A 16,553-nucleotide genomic window follows, 5' to 3' on the forward strand; every position below is an offset into this window, starting at 1 on the left:
TACTTTAAATATTTCTACTGACAATAACAAAAAAAAACCACCACAAGGTCCACTCATTAAGCTTTCTGGAGCTCATTATCATACCACATGATCTTCTTGGGTCCACGTTTGCTTAAATCTTGAGATTTAAAGTCCAATCTTGAGCTCAGAAACGACAAATAACTCAACAGAATACATTTTTTAACAACACTGACAATAAATTTTGTTTTTAGAAAACATGCATTTTATTTTATTATTCATTTTCACTGGTAATAAAAATTGCATTACTCCCACAACTACAACTCCTCCATTTGATTTCATTAACAATCAACAATGTTAACATTTCTTAATACCTTTTTCTTCATTTTGTTTCATTCAAAAGGCCCTTACAGTTACATCCAGCATGGTCAACCCCTCGTTCTTTAAAATAGTTTTTTTTTTTTAGCAGTGTTAATTTCTTACAGAGGAACAGTGCAAACAGATTTTTTTTTTTAACCACAAATACAGGTTTTTTTTGCTGGTTCAGAATTGCAGCACTGATGTGAAACACAGATCAGATTTTTTTTAAAAGTATACAGAAAAACAAAACAAATGAATACACAGACAGACAAGAAAATACTCCGTAGACTGCTGCAGTTTCAGGTTAGATACTAAAGATGGATTCTAAATGTGTTTTTCTTCAATTCGCTCAGATTAATATTACAAAACAAACCAGTGGTTACTCCTGGAGTTGGACCAGTTTTCTTGATGTTCAATCAGTTTTATCAAGTTACTGTAGGAGTTAAATAGATTTTGTAAGTTACCCTGGAAGTTAGGTTCTGCTTTGTAAAATTACCACTTAAAGTTAGTTAGTTGCCCTCAAGTAGCTTAAAATGCTTCCAAATTTACCAGCTCCCTTGGATCTCGGTAGGAAAACTACATTCATGAATATAGCAACCAGCACATTCACCTATCTGCACAGTGCTTTAAACAATTATTCCAAAAACAACCCCAAATAAATCAGTAAATAGACAGCCTCTTGTCTGCACAGCCGTGGTTCTGCACAGGCCAGAGTTGCATTCAGCAGCTGCCTCTTAAAGTGCATTTACAGGGATGGTGAAGATCTGTAACCACAACTTCCTCCTTCCAGTCTCAAGCTCGTTATGGTTAGCCGCCAAGCTGTAGATCAAACAAATGTCCCATCATAGTCTCTTTTCTCAGTGCTCGGCATCTTCAAGTCATTCAAGTCTGCTCCCCGAGGCTTTAGCGGCACGTGCACGACTCGGCCACCATGTCCTCCAGCTCTCTGTACTCCACTTTTTCTTGTGCACTACCAGCACGCTCATGGGCATGTACTTGAAGGGCACGCAGGACGGAAGAGGAACGTCCCCGATGCCCAGGTCGTTGATGACTGTCTGGATGATGGCGTGGTTAGGGGAGTGGTAGCCGTAGTGGAGCACCCTCGGGCAGTTGCCCTGGCAAAAGCGCGGGTTGTACAATGGCGGAGCAATGAAGTAGTGACCCCAGCCCAGCTTTTCGAAGGAGAGGCGAAACGAGTGGAGCTTGCAGCGGTTCTTGGGCATGCTGGTTTTGCGTTTGTAGTTGGGGATATCGGAGATATCGGAGATGATGGAGGCAGACGGGGAGGAGGCAAAAGAGGAAGAGGAAGTTGGCGCGTTTTTTAGAGCATCCAGTGAGAGATCTCTGGCCTCTGAATAAGTGGGGTCTTTGGAGCGCCGGCGCCGGCGAGCTGAAGGATGCCACTGCCCTATTTGCCTCATGAGGTTTTCCCCTTCAGCCCCAAGCAGGTCCCCCATCCAGTCCTTCACTTCCCGTTCCTCCTCCAGGTATAAAAGAAGAGACGGGACTTCGAGATCAGGTTCACCTCTCCATACTTTTCTTCCTTGAAGACGAGTCCACCACCACAAGAGGCTGCTGTCCTCTTCAGCATTGCCCGGCTGTGTGCACCAGTACAGGACAGTGAGGGTCAGGTGGCCCCCCACTCCCTGCTGGACGTGCGCGGTGATGTCCGTCTCTGTCCACCGCTCGTGCGCCTCCATGGTGACGAGACTCTCTGTTCCCAGCGAGGTGATCTGAGCCCTGCAGCGGGGCAGCTCGAGGACCTGGGTGGTGCTCGAGGTTGTGTTGGGGGAAGAAGGGGATGAAGAACGGAGGTGGATGAACGAGGCCCTGATGAGCTGCTCTGAAGGAAGTGTGTCGAGGTTGTACTCTACTGTGAAGCTGCAGTGGTGGTCTGGAGGAGAGACAGAGGCACAGAAGAAGAGAAAGCATTTACCAGGCAGGGAGTGTCTAACAGCAGATGGTAAAAGCAGCCTTAATGTTGCTTCATAAGAATGATCTCCTATTTATTACAAAATAAATAACTTTCATGCCAACGTCAGTGTAGATGAGACTGTGATCTCTCATTTTATGGAACTCTTGACAAAAATATGACGTTTGCATGATGCTGATCTTAGCTTTGGACTCACAGCCTCCGATTCAGTAGTGATGGGGAAAGTTTTAAGGGAAACTCTGGTCCAGATCCAAAAGCACGTTGCTTAGAGCTGTCAGATCTGGACTGGGTTGTCCCAGAGAAGCTGAAGTTTCTTTAAAACATAGTTGCAGATTTGTGAAACCTTTATTGTATTTGTGAAAATTTGTTTTTTTTTTTACACAGGTAGACCACATAAATTGGCCCTTTTCTGATTATCACAAATAGAATAAAAAAGGTCTAATTCACATTTGACGGCTTTATAAGCATAGTGGTTTTCTCATCTGGACATGGTTTAACTTCAGCATTGTAAAATTTGTAAACTCACCTGTGAGGTGAAGGGGAGCCTACTGTGAACGCATTTAAATATTATTTATATTGGAAATCATACGTTCTCATTGCACTTTTCATACAGAGCAGGTATAGATAGTATTTTTTTGAAATAATATTGAAAAAGACAACACTTGGCAACAGAAGCATGGAGAAACTCCTCTAAAGATGCCATTCATGAACTTAAATGTGTATTATATCTTGGGTCATTTTGGACCAGCTTTTTCTCTGGGCTGGCCGAATGGTGCCCAAATAATACGACATCCCAATCTTCACTCATCAAGCTCCTTGTCCCCAGAAATTGTATGAGTAACCTGGTAGGTGCAGATACTTGGAGTTAATTAGCTCCTGTGACAAAAATATACATCTCACCACTTGACGCTGGCAGGTAGCGCACCGAGGACGCCGACGGTCTGAGCAGACGGACCGTGTTGGAGCCGAACTTTCGGTGCTGTTTGGGCCTGCCGTCCGGTTCGGCTGCGCTCTTGTATAAACTCAACATAAACTGCAAGTTCTGGTCCGCTTTCTGCTCGTCCGTCAGCGGCCGGTGGTGCGCCCCTCTGAGCTTTGCGCTCTGATGACTCCGGCGGCTGCGCCTCACCGTGGGCTGATGGGAGGCCATTTTCTCCCCGGCTTTAACTCCGGTGCAGGTTGAACACAACAGGAAGATAAAAGAGGACAGGACGCAGACGTGCAGTAAGCTGTGTTTGGTGTAGGTCGCCCTCATGTTTGTTATAAAACCTCTGGTGCTAGCGAGCTCCACCATCGAGGTTATAGTTGGCAACCATCCTCTGCACGGCCGAGGGCGCGATTTACAGGCTCACCTGAACACTGGCCATTTTAGACTTGACGATCAACTTTTCGAAATTGACGTTGACCCCAATTAACCCCCCGGGTGTGCACGATCTTCCAACAGCAGCGTATACGGAAGCCACGTGATTGGTGCGGTGTGGAACTGACAAAATGGTCCTTTTTGGGATTTCTTTATTGCACAAAATAGTATATGTAAATTTGCTTCATACATATCACTATATTATTTCTCACTGTTAAATAATTTACACGTAGTAATGTTAGTTTTCCCATATTTTGACGGAATCTTTCTCAAGTCTCTACACATTGTGCAACACTGTTCTTGATACATTAGGTCTAAAATGTACATTTATACTCAAAGTTTTCATTATCAATGTATTTTTTATGTAATGTGATGAATATGTATAAAACTTTGCACAATGAATTTATAAATGCCAACCACCAGTGAAAAGGCTTTAAATAAATAACCTACATCTGAATCTAGAGGCAAAATACCTTAATCAAAGTAAGCTCAAGATATAATGTGTACTAAGCAAACCTAATTTATACATGTTGTCACATGAAAACCTTTAAATAACAATTTCTGTGATTATCATGCATCAGCTTGGGTTGACATATTTCCCTCACTTTTGAAATGTCTGCAAATAAAAAGTATTTTGGCCAAAATAAGCAGTAAACCTAATGCTCTTAGTTGCCATCAAAGTTTCAAGGATGCAGTTGACTTAATTACAGTTTTTCCTCAATTGTTTACACACATTTTCTGAAAGCATGCCTTATATTCTCAGAACTCTACACACAAATCAAAACACACACACACGACAAAACCACTCAATTCTCCTGCAAAATGAAACTTTACATTCAAAACAATGTTATTTCTTCTCAAAATGGTATTTTGTTTTCAAATGACACACAAACCATCATATGAATAGACATCTATAGGAACCAGTTTAACACAGTTGATGTTCTCAGTAGAAAACACTCCTTCATTCATCACAATGACTTAGGCCTTTTTTTTGTTCAGTGTTACACTTACTTCAAACAGTACATACATAAAATGGTTCACTGCCCACCCACAACTGATGTTGTCCCAAATGATGGTTGTAAAATATTTGAGAAAATTGTTTTTATACTCAAAACACACAAATACACGGTAACAAATATATTTTATTTTTCCCACAAATACAATGTACACAGTGTACATCCCAAATAACACAAAGTTGCACATACAGTGGTCTACATACAAAACAACAGAAGATTTTACTGTGTATAGTTGCAGTAAAAAAAACACGAAAAACTATGCTGAATCCTCTCTTCTGTTTTGGTCTGGCCGCAGCACCTCATCGACATCACAAGAAATGTTTTCCCTGGCCAAGCAGCGGGGAAAATATCGCCTAGCATGATAAATCCAGCCATGAAAAGCATCAACTGCTGTATCTCCACATGCGTCTTCCATAGCTAGGAGAATGGGTATACGCGTTTGTGGATTTCGGACATACACTTTCCATCTCCAGGCAGAAAAAAATGGAGAATATGGAGGGAGATAAACTAAAAAGCGTGGGTGGGCAGTGAACCAGTTACAAACAGAGCAGCCCGATGGAAACTGACGGAGGCGCTCTGGGTCGTCTATCTGATCTGGTGGAATGAGTGTGTTGTGTAGGGTGTCCAGGAATGTGATCAGATGGGCAGTGTTGTAGGGGCCAAGGGTAGCATGGTGAGGGATAACACCGTGGTGGGTAATCGCTGCACACATTGTAGTGTTCCCTCCACGCTGGCCAGGGACTTCAACAATAGCACGCGGGCTGATGACATTCCTTCCCCTCCTTCGTCTTTGTGAGGTTGAATCAAACCTCATCATGAAGATGAACTGGTGCTCCACTGCAGCCACCTCTAGCTCGAAAACTCTCTGAAACACACATAACAATATCAGAAATAGACATGGAGTGGTCACTATTGTGAAGCACAATCATTATGATTACAATACTGATATATGTATAATTTATACAGTGTTGAGTATGCATCAATTGTGGGATTGTATAGGACTCACTTGCACATAGTTATGGCGCAATTCTTTGACTTTTTCTGAATTGCATTCAAATGGCAACCTGTAGACCTGCTTCAACCTCAGATTTTTTCTGCAAAAGACAGGGTGTTTTAGATAAGCTTACCCTATCCATATTCTGAAATAGCTCATTATTTTCTGTATTTGCAGTAATGTTAAGCCGTTATTTTCTAGGACCATGTTCATGACTGCAGTTTCCTGTTCAGGGTTCAGGAGACTGAAGACTTTTACTCATTGAGTACGGTATTGATATGCAGTACTACACTTTTCTAGTGAGAGTAGATTTCTTACCTATTCTCATTTCGGAAAGTCCGGATGATGGATGCTAGTGTACCTGCTCAAATTTGACTGTACTTTGCCCAGCCTCCCTCATTGTTAGACATGGTCAACCAAGGTGGCTCGGATCTCATCAGAGATGATGGTCCTCATCCTCGTCCACTTCTGGCTCTGCCTCTGTTTCCAATGTTTCCAATGTTTCCAAAACAGAAGGGCTTGCCCCTTTTCTGCTAATGCTCTGATTGCTAATTATAAAACTGTGTGACGGGCGTTTGCCCATGTGATGAGTCGGTGTGCATATTTGAATGGCAGTGTGTTCCTTGTGAGATTTTGTTCATGAAAATTGTGCCAAATGCAGTGAATTGTGTGTAGTGTTTTGAAAAAAGTATGTTTTAGAACTGCAATTTGAGTGTAAAGCAGGAATTGTGATTGTAGTTTAGCAGAATTGGTTCAGGGGGCTGGTGCATGAGTTACATGTTGTGGTCATTGTGCCAGTATTTGTGTGTAAACAATTGAGAAAAACTGTAAACGTTTTCAATTTGATCAAAGATGTGAAAATGCTTCACTTTGGCGCCACCAGGTGGCAGAATCAGGCATCATGCTGCACCTTGTTTCACCATGATTGTTTATTCTTCTACAAACAAAAAAACTTGAAAGATGCTATAGCAACATACATTTTCTACATATAATGACTTTAATAAATGTGCTGACTTCATGAAATACTCCAAAAATGCACCGGTCATTGTATTTGAGGTATTTTCTGCTACTTTCCACTTATACTCCACAATTCAGAGGGTAATATTGTAATTTTTACTCCATTTATTTAATACTCTTAGTTAATAGCTACTTTGCAGATTGAGATTAATAATACAAAATTTAATCAACAAATAAATTAGGATATTCTTATAGATAAAGATAAAACTTTATTGATCCCTTACTGAAATTCACAAGCTTCCTGCAGTATATATAGTCAAAAATAATACGTTCCAGCTTTACCAGCTGCAACATTGAATTAATGTACATATTAATGAATAATTATAATTCTATAATAAACTATACATTATTCTGAAATGGGCCATTATGCATCATGAGTACGTTTACTTTTTGTACTTACTCAAGTTAAACACCGAATGCAGGACTTTTAACTTAGAGTATTTCTAAACTGTGGTATTGTTACTTTTACTTTTAAAGTTAAAGATCCGAGTACTTCTTCCACCATAGAAAAAAAAAGTCCAAGCAGTCAGTAAAGCTTTGACAGTCCCGTTTAAGGGTATTTGTTACTTCCTGTCTTCGTCTTTGGTTTGCACTGTGGTTTAGTTTTTGTATTCAGATTAATCCCAGACTATATTTTCTGACTCTGATTGGAGTTTTTTTTTTTGTTGATATATTGTTTGGTTGTTCTTGTATAATTTGAAGCCTGAGCGCTTTGGGATGACTGGGCTTCTGGTAAATGAATTGTTCTCAGTGGGGAGGAACTGAATGGATGACATGATGTAAAACCTGCTAAAAATTAGAAGAAATGGAAGAAACACATGCTGGAGAAAACACAGTTTTTTTGTCTTTTAAACTTGATCTCACTTGAAAGCAGCACTCACCACCAAACCAAATAATACAGTTCAGAGTTTCTGAGAACAAAAATAGGGTTGAAAAGGATATAAAGATGTTTTCTAATCTGACCAAAACAAACTCCTCGTGGTCTGGAGGAGAACTGAGATGTCTGGGCATGTTCACATCTGTCTCCCTTTCTCTTTGATTCTCTCTATCTTTCCTCCTTCATTTGTTCTTTCTCTTGATACACACAAAGATAGTCACACACACACACACACACACACACACACACACACACACACACACCAGTGTGGTAGAATTCCACAACAGTGATTATCTGCAATCCCAATCGCTTCGTCGTGCAGAAAGAGTGTGGGAAAACTTCAAACTATGGGGGAATTGCCGCAAATGGTCTATAAGGGCTTCTGAGAAACTCATTTAAGAAGATTAATTACACAAAGAAATTTACCAAAAACGGCAGAGGCAACTGTTTCAACTTCAACTACAGAAACTTTACTTGAGATTTTGGCTGAATAAATGCCTCATAACGCAACTGTTTAATGTGTATCTAAAAAGGTTTGATTTAAAAACAGAAACTCTTCTGAAGATTCAACTTGTATCTTTATTAGGAAAAGGAACCCTCAAACAACAACTTTTTTTTTGAGAAATATGCGTATTCATTTTCCCTCAGAGAGGACAGAAGAAATCACGTCTGCATTCATGCGACGTCGGCAGATTGCGAAGAACAGGATTTGGGAGTATTTACACATTATTCCAAGATGGCTAACCTCACTGTAAGCTAAACACATAATTTAAATAGCCTAAATGAGCTACTTTTGAAGTTTTTTACATATTTGAAGTGGTTCATTAACATGTGAAAATAGATCTAAAAAAACTACAGCATCTGGAATTTTATAAAGAGGAACAGTGAGTTGTAACAGGTTAAACACCACATACTAACAGACATTACAGTAAAGTAAAACCCATTACAATTCAGAAAAATAGCCATAAAAATAACTTGCAAACAGATAAATATATAGATGAATACTTTATTAATCCTGGCTGGGACAACATTGTTGATGCCACTCATGTTTTGCAGTGGATATCATTGGGTTTACATAAAACTTACATATGGAGACTCTTCAATAGTATGGAATATCTTTCTTTCATTCCTCGCTCTCTCTTAGCATTAGAAGAGAGACAGCTAAACACGGAACTTAAGTGGTGAGTACGATCTGGATCAAGTAAAGCTTAGATTCACATGAGAGTCACTGGAGCGGAGAATTGACAAAAATGGCAGTAAGTTTGGCTCCTTTTTGAGAGCGTGTATCTGCTTGTTTTAATGTTTCTTATGGTAGATAGACAAGCAGACTGGTACCAGTGGCAAGGTTTCAGAAATGTGTGGGACATGATATCAAATGTTGTTGTTGGCCTGTAGTAGTATGCACTGTATTTGTTCATTCTGAAGGTCTGTAGAACTTGACTGTGGATGGATGAAGGCTTTGACAATATTTGCTTTCATCTAAAGAAGAAAGAATGATTTGAGCAGAGACTATCATGTGCAATACCACATAGTAAAAATATTTATTTTCAGCATAATGTACAGAGTTAAATCAATATATATTGTATTGTTGTATTATTATTGATGTTTTTATGTGTAAGTAGCATTTTGATGTTGTAGCTGGTCAAGTTGGAGTTACTTTTAACTGTTTTATACTTCTGGAAAGTTAAATCTGTAACTTTAATCTGCAAGTAAGTAAAGCATCAAATTAATGTATCAATCATCAGTCAAAATCAGAATACATTATTGATCCCCAAGGGAAATTATTTAGTGGGAGCAACTGCAACAGGCAGCATGCATGTCGTAGCATGTGCACTGGTCACTGGTAGTGGAGTAAAAAGTATATTGTCCTCTGAAATCTATCTCTAATTCGTACTTATGTAGAGTACCTGCAATGGTGGAATGTTACTATATAAATGACTCAAGTACTGTACTAAAGTACAATTTGAGATACTATAGCCTATTTTACTTGAGTATTTCCATTTTCTACAACTTCATACTTACACATTTCATAGGGAAATATTTCTCTACATTTACCTTGACAACTGTAGTGACTAGTTACTTTTCAGGTCAAGATTTTACATGTGAAACATCGGGTTAAAAAATCCATTGTAATATATATATATATATATATATATATATATCTGTACCATGATAACATTAAAATGCTGTTTACATAAATTCATCAATGATAATATTCCAATAGATAAAGGTATACATAACAGTCTGAGTGGGGTCATTTTGCATAAGGAGTACTTGAGCACATTTTGAAGTTTACTAGAGTAAGATTTTCAATGCTGGACTTTTGAAATGGAGTATTTTTACAGTACTATTACTACTTTTACTCGAGTAAAAGATAAGAAAACGTCTTCCACCACTGAGTAGGCTACTTGAGTTACAGTTAACAAAGCTGGTAACCTTGCAGCAGTGTGAATATTTCTGTGATAATGTGGAGTTTTCCTGTTTAACATTATTGTTGGACCACTTCTTTTTGGGGCATTAATTTCGCATGTTGACATCAATAGGTAAAATGAACTGATGATACAGGCAAAGTGGAGGGTTTCATGTTTCAAAGTACAGCCCTGCCACAAACCTAACTTAAAGAGGTGGTATTATGCTCATTTTCAGGTTCAAAATCTTAATTAGGGGTTGTACCAGAACAGGTTTACATGGTTTAATTTAAAAAAACCCCATATTTTCCTCATACTGCACATTGCTGCAGCTCCTCTTTTCACCCTATACGCTCCACTCTTGAGCTACAGAATGATGCATCTTACTTGTAAAAAATCTTTGTTGGGAGTTGCACATGCCAGTTCCCAGGTAAGGACTACTAGCCAATCAGAAGCAGAGAAGGGCGAGTCTAAGAAACAAGGTAGTGTGATCCAAATCAAAGCCTTCAGACTGAGACTGTAACCTAGCAGATGGTATAAGTTGCTCACAAGTCCACAACCACACAACATCATTGTTCCACATCTTACCATAAACCACTACAAAAATCACCATATTTCAACTCAATTTTACAAATTGGCAAAACAATTTGAACGTTTGCTCAGTAGCTTTCAGGTGTAACATGAGCATTATGTTATAACTTTAGCTGTGTTAGCCAGTGTTTACAACTCCGCACTTGAACAGTCTGTGAAGTTACACTGCCGTGTTTATTTTAAATATAATTCACAACGAATAAAGCATACTCACAGGTTGTGATTGTGAATATCAGGCCCAAACAGAGTCGGAGTTGCATCGTCTTTTAGGACTAAACGTTGAACTGTTGACGGTGTTCTGACGATCTAACGTTATGCTGCCTTGCTGAAAAATGCTACCATATCGCAAATCGCTAGCCTCGACTCTACTCGGAGTACCTGTCTGGTGCACGCAATGATGATGTAGTGAATAGTGAATATTCTCTCTGACCAATCAGCAGTCTGATGGAGTTGAGGTGAAAAAGTACCTGGAAGCAGGTACAGGTACAACATTTCTACAATGACAAACCAAACAAAGGCGAGTCGAGCCAAAGGGCCTCCGCTCAGACTAGCTTGGTTTGACGCGTTTTCATTGTGACGTCACAAGTAAAGGAAGTGAAGGGCTGGACTACAAACGAGCTGTTTTCAAGCGGTTCAGAGAAGTGCTTTCTGTGGGAGATGGGAACTCCCTTTGGGCTGGACTTTGGGCTTTTTCACTTTGCAAACCTGTTACATGCACAAAATATATATAACTCAATAAAGGAGAGGGAAAAAGCCAAAAAGCATAATACCACCTCTTTAACTTCTTAAATTTGTCTCATTGTAGTTACCTCCGTGAGCCTGTATGTAGCACCTCCCTCTCTTCGCTTCTCATTGGACACATTCAACCAGAGCCTCTCTGCTATTGGTAGACCTTTCTGTCGATCACATCCCGCCGTTCGAAAAGTGGGAGGGGCCGTCCACCACGATTCCCAAAGTTTTCCCAAAGTTTGCTCGTTGAGTCGAGCTAGCCACAGTACCACCGGAAACACTTGATATACATGTCAAAATAAAGTGTTATACGTGCCCTTTTTTGGGGGAAATAATTGGATCATTAGCTGCAGGGCTGAAACTAAATAGTATGTAAAATCGTGTGACACAGTATCGAGCTACATTACAACTATAAAACAAACTAACGTCTACTTGACGCTGGCATTCAACACCTTGATCGGAAGTTGAAACCGCCATATTGGCTCTAACTTCGACAAGCTTGACACCAACTGAAACTTTCTTCCCTCCCCCCCTCTCTTCCACTCTCTCACTCGCTCGCTCCTCAATCCATCCATACATTCGTTGTTGTTGTTGTTAGAGCCGCGATGGGGACCGCTAGCTAGCAGCGAGCCGAGCCGGGCCAGTAAACCGAGAGAGAGAGAGAGGGAAGAAGAACCGGGTGAACGGACCGGCGGGAGAGAATGGAAACGGTCGAGCAGCTCGTCTCCTTCCACCACATTCAGGTCCAGTTAAGCGGGGGCGCGCCTTGGGGGTTCACGCTGAAGGGAGGGCTGGAGCACGGCGAGCCGCTCATTATCACTAAAGTAAGTCCACCACAACCATTTACTTTAATGACTGTGTGTGGGAAATCTCAGTTACATGGCCCAAAAACTACTTAAAAGTGCTGATAAAGTAGTTGGAGTGAGTTTATACTGCACTATGTTACATATAACATGACATTGGCTTAATATTTCTATATATTATGCTAACATTTCTTTATGTTAATGCTTGTATTTAAATGTGTAAATGGAGTTGCTCCTCTGCCTCTCTGTGATACATGAAGAGACTACAGAGCAGATTCAGATGGCAACTGTAAAGTTTTTATTTTACAAAACTTGCATTTTCTCTTAACACTTGAAATTGCTGCAGACTTCACCACCTTTAAGACAGATGTCAAGTCCTGGTTGGTTCAGCAACAAACTTGTACTCACGTCCAGTCTTCTGTAGTTCCTATTACAAGTCTTTTATTGTGTCTTGATATACTCACTTTACCTCCTCTTATCTTGTGTTGTACTGTAAGTTATTGTTATGTTTTACTTCTTTAAAATCCCTTCTTGGGATGATTGTTGCAAATGCTATAAACACTAGGATACACACATTGGATTGTTGTTTTCAGTTTATCTATCCAAGCTGTATCGGCCCCTACTAAACTAAACCACAAATAAATATATTTACACTTCTAGGTTGATATTTCATAGCATTTCCCTCTGATTGACCATAGGAATTGGATTTTCGTAAGGATGTGGTTCTTGCAACACTCCGCTCCAACAAAAACAGCAATTGTGGTTATAGATTTGCAGGCTTGTGTGACTGTTCTCTCATTCATGTGTGCTTTTCAGTCTGAATGGTCCCTTGCTTGGTTTAAACCTTTCAACTCTTAAAAACTCATGTTTCCTGCATCCTTCTTCTGTATTTTTCTCTTCTGCACAGCTTGATTTAGAATTCCACTCTTCCATCTCTCTCTCTCTTCCTCCTCTTTATGCAGAGAATAAGAAGTTATTGTCCAAAAGCTCAAGCAAATATCCGGGCCAGTTGATGTTTGTCAGCTGTCTCTAGGAATAAAAAAAAAAAAGAGAAATATAATGTAATGCAGCAGTTGAGTTCTCAAACTTGGAAGGTCAAAGGATTCCCCCAGGGGTGCTAAAAGGGGTTCTCATGGGGATCCCTGGTGAAACGAGGCTCTGTTCATCTCTCTGTCACTTTATTCACTAGAAGGTAAAAATGCCCGAGTGCTGACAGACGGCTAAAACCCAGTTCAGACGGCTGAGTTTGGGGCAGACGTGCTCTCCAGTAGGTTGTCTTGTGGGATGTGGGAATGCTTGAAAAGAAAGATGGTGAGTCTGTGATGACAGATTCCTATGCTTATAGGTTATCGACCCCTTTTGCACTAGCTTACACTGACACCAGCATCTTTAAGAATCAGGCTTGTTTAAGGATGGCAGTTGATAGACGTGAAGAATGATTTGTAGTCTGTTGTTGTTTCTGAAGAGCCCTAAGCGGTTTAATTTCAGGTGCGTGTTTTGGTGGAGTTTGAGAGCGTTGTCAGAGATTTGGTGTGTGCTTTTTCAGATTTCAACGTGACCTCGTATTGTGTGATAAAGTCATGGGTGCCAACGTTTCCTCCCGGTCTCTCTTCTCACGGGTTTCACGCTGCGGGCGGTGGTGAGCTCCTGGAAATAAAGAGGGTGTCTTTGAATTACTGCAAGTAATTATTGGTGTGTTCTGCTGGTGTGTGTGTGTGTGTGTGTGTGTGTGTGTGTGTGTGTGTTCAGTCCAGTGCATAAGTAGGCCGACTGACATGCAACCTCTGCTCTCTCTCTCTCTTTCTCAGTCTTTCCTTCTCTGTCTCTCGCCCACTCTGTTGAAAAGTCGCAGCAGCGGTGGTGTAGACTGCCGTGTGTTGGCCAGTGTATACTTCTATATTCACCACAGCACCACAGCAGGGAATGGAAACGCCTGGCTCAGTCATCTGGAAACACACACACACACTAAGTCACACACAGTAACACTGCCCCTGGGAAAATGTGACTGGGACTGCTAAAGGAGATAAAAATCACACTGTGCTCTATGGCTGTTTTGTGTCCAGTGGCTATAGTTAAAACACACACATGCACGCACAATAAAGTAGCCGAGGTGGTGAGTGCTGGACAGGGAACTGTGTTGCAGAAAAGTGTTTAATGATGAAGTGTTACGTCCTTGAAGGAAAGAGGAGAAAGACAGGAACACAAAGAGATGGTAAAGACGAGGTGTGTGTGTGTTTTATATATTTGTGTGTGTGAAAGACATGAGTGTATATTGTGTTTTAGGTTTAGTGAGGGCCAGAGAGAGTTTCCATCAGCCTCCACACGGAGGTTTATGTGTCTGTATGGACCACAGCTGAATACAGCCATAATCCTCTCACTTCCGAGAGAGAGGAACGCACAAATATGCAAGTGTGTGTGTGTGTGCGAGGGGAATCAGTGTGAGAGCTAGAGAGGGGATCAACTACATAAACTATTTAAAAGTTTATGTATAGAGGACCTCAGTATGACTGCCAGAGCATTCCTTATGCCACCTGAAAGCACCTTATCTTCACTAAAAACATACATTTATGCATTTTCTTCACTAAAAAAATACAGAAGTTCAATTAATGTGTTACTTGACAAAATACTCTTGACTCATGGTTCACTTGCTAGCTTTTTCCACATCTCTTGGCCTTCATTCAAGTGAAGTTGGTTAAGTTGCCGTCATGTGACCTATGTATCTTCAGTCAAGGGAAAACAAGAGGGGGTCTTAAACTAAACACTCAAAGTGTGAGTGTCACAGTATCTTTTTTGGAGTTATTGCTGAAACAATTAGCTGGTCAATCCATAAGTCAGTCGACAAAAGCCCCCCCAACAAAACCAAACATCTGCTCCTCTAATATGTGGATTTGCTGCTTTTGACTGTATTGTAATATGCTGTTGGTCAGAGAAAACAAACTATTTGAAGAGCTCTGGGAACTTGTTTTCACAATTTTTAAACACCCTTAATGTATCAATCCATTCATTTTCTGCCACTTATCCAGATCTGGGTCGTACAAAGTAACCCGGACTCCACTCTCCCTATCTTCTCTAGTTCTTCCATTGGATCTATAATCCCTCTGGTGGGTTCTGGTTCTGCTCCTGGGGTCTCCTCCCTGTCAGAAGTGCCTGGAAGTACCTCCATTTTATTAACAATAAATCAAAAAATGTTTATATTTATGTCCAGTTCAGAAATCTGGTGGAATTGTATTTTTGGACGGTTTAGTATTGTTCGTCTCTCAAAAGTATTTCTTGTGCATGTAAGTGCCGGTCAAAGTGTGTCTTTGAAAGAGTGAGTCTGCTGTTTGTTGGGTGCAGTCGTGGACATGCGAGAGCGCATATAAATGTGCCAGTTGCCTTTTCAGGATGTCCATGTTTTGAGGAGTGTGTGTTCGTGGCCCTTTGACACTGCTGGAGGGGGAAGGGTGGCGTCCAGAGTCGGAGACAGCAGAGGGATATAAGCCATTTGGTCAACATTCCTCCAGGAGCATAACAAATTACTACTGTGGCGTGGGGTGTGTGTGTGTGTGTGTGTGTGGGTGTGAGACATTGTTCATGTGTGTTCATACACAAGTGTGCACTGCTCATACACATGATTTTCTGACTTGAATGCTTGATTTCCATGCAGCCAGTAATCAGCTGTGTGATGACACGGCAAGTTTAAGGTTCTGTCTGCCCAACAAAGTTAGCCGGTCAGTCATTAGCCATTTAGTGAGTCAGTCTGTTTGAATTTTAGCGAGTTATTAGCCAGTCACTCAAGGCTTAAACATGCTTTGGTGAAAAGACGTGGTGGCGTGAAAATAAAAGGCCACATCATGGATGTCTGCATATTAAATAAATGGTGATTGGTTGAACTGCAGACGCAAATTCACACTATTGGTTTATTTATTTTCCAGTTTTATTTCAAGTGTTAATTTCTGGAGTTGAAAATAGGTCTTCATTCTTGGCAATCTTCTTTGTTTGTTGCAGAGTCTGGTTAGATAAATGCAACACTGCCCTCTAGTGCACATATAACCCTTTAGCACTGCATGGACGCATTTTATCGATAACTGTGGCAGACTTACTGTTTAAAATTTGCACTCATTTTGGAAATAATGGTTCCTCGATTTTGGGCAGAAAAAAAATGCAAAAATGTTATTTTTTTTGTAAAAAAATCCTTGGAAGATTGTATCTGCTGTAGTTAGCTAGCTAACAGTGAGCTCCATGGGTTGAATAAAAACTCTTTCTCTGGCTGATGACATCTTTTTTTAAAATCAGAATCCTGCAAAAGAGTCCTAAATACACCTTTGATGGCCATGCACATGTTTAATGCTAACACAGCACTATGTAATGATAAAAAACAGACAGAGCCTCAAGCTTATAGGTCCCACCTAAAGGGTCAGCACATGTTGATGATCCATGGGGGAAAAAGGAGCAGCACTATGAACATAGCTGTAGCATTATGGTAGTATTAGAAGACAAATGTGATATCAGTTGTCAGACACCATTC

At 40.5% G+C, this 16,553-nt stretch overlaps 2 protein-coding genes across 3 annotated transcripts in view; one reads left to right on the forward strand and one right to left on the reverse strand.

Annotated features, from left to right (window-relative positions):
• Positions 1-200: 200 nt before the first annotated feature.
• Positions 201-3,631, reverse strand: bmp15 (bone morphogenetic protein 15). The gene is given in 3 exon segments (XM_038731850.1): positions 201-1,274; positions 1,277-2,212; positions 3,152-3,631. Coding segments are annotated over 3 exon segments (1,383 nt in total). The 5' UTR covers positions 3,546-3,631; the 3' UTR covers positions 201-1,221.
• Positions 3,632-11,823: 8,192 nt separating this feature from the next.
• Positions 11,824-16,553, forward strand: part of shroom4 (shroom family member 4) — an 82,929-nt gene continuing 78,199 nt past the window's right edge. For both annotated transcript variants that reach the window (XM_038731836.1, XM_038731837.1), the window contains exon 1: positions 11,824-12,067. In XM_038731836.1, the coding sequence (XP_038587764.1) occupies positions 11,945-12,067 (123 nt within the window). In that variant the 5' untranslated portion in view covers positions 11,824-11,944. The remainder of the gene's footprint in view (positions 12,068-16,553) is intronic.

This window comes from Micropterus salmoides, unplaced genomic scaffold (genome assembly GCF_014851395.1).
Source record: "Micropterus salmoides isolate LMB-PRFRI ecotype aquatic unplaced genomic scaffold, ASM1485139v1 Ms_hic_scaffold_2, whole genome shotgun sequence".
NCBI classification, from domain to species: Eukaryota; Metazoa; Chordata; class Actinopteri; order Centrarchiformes; family Centrarchidae; genus Micropterus; species Micropterus salmoides.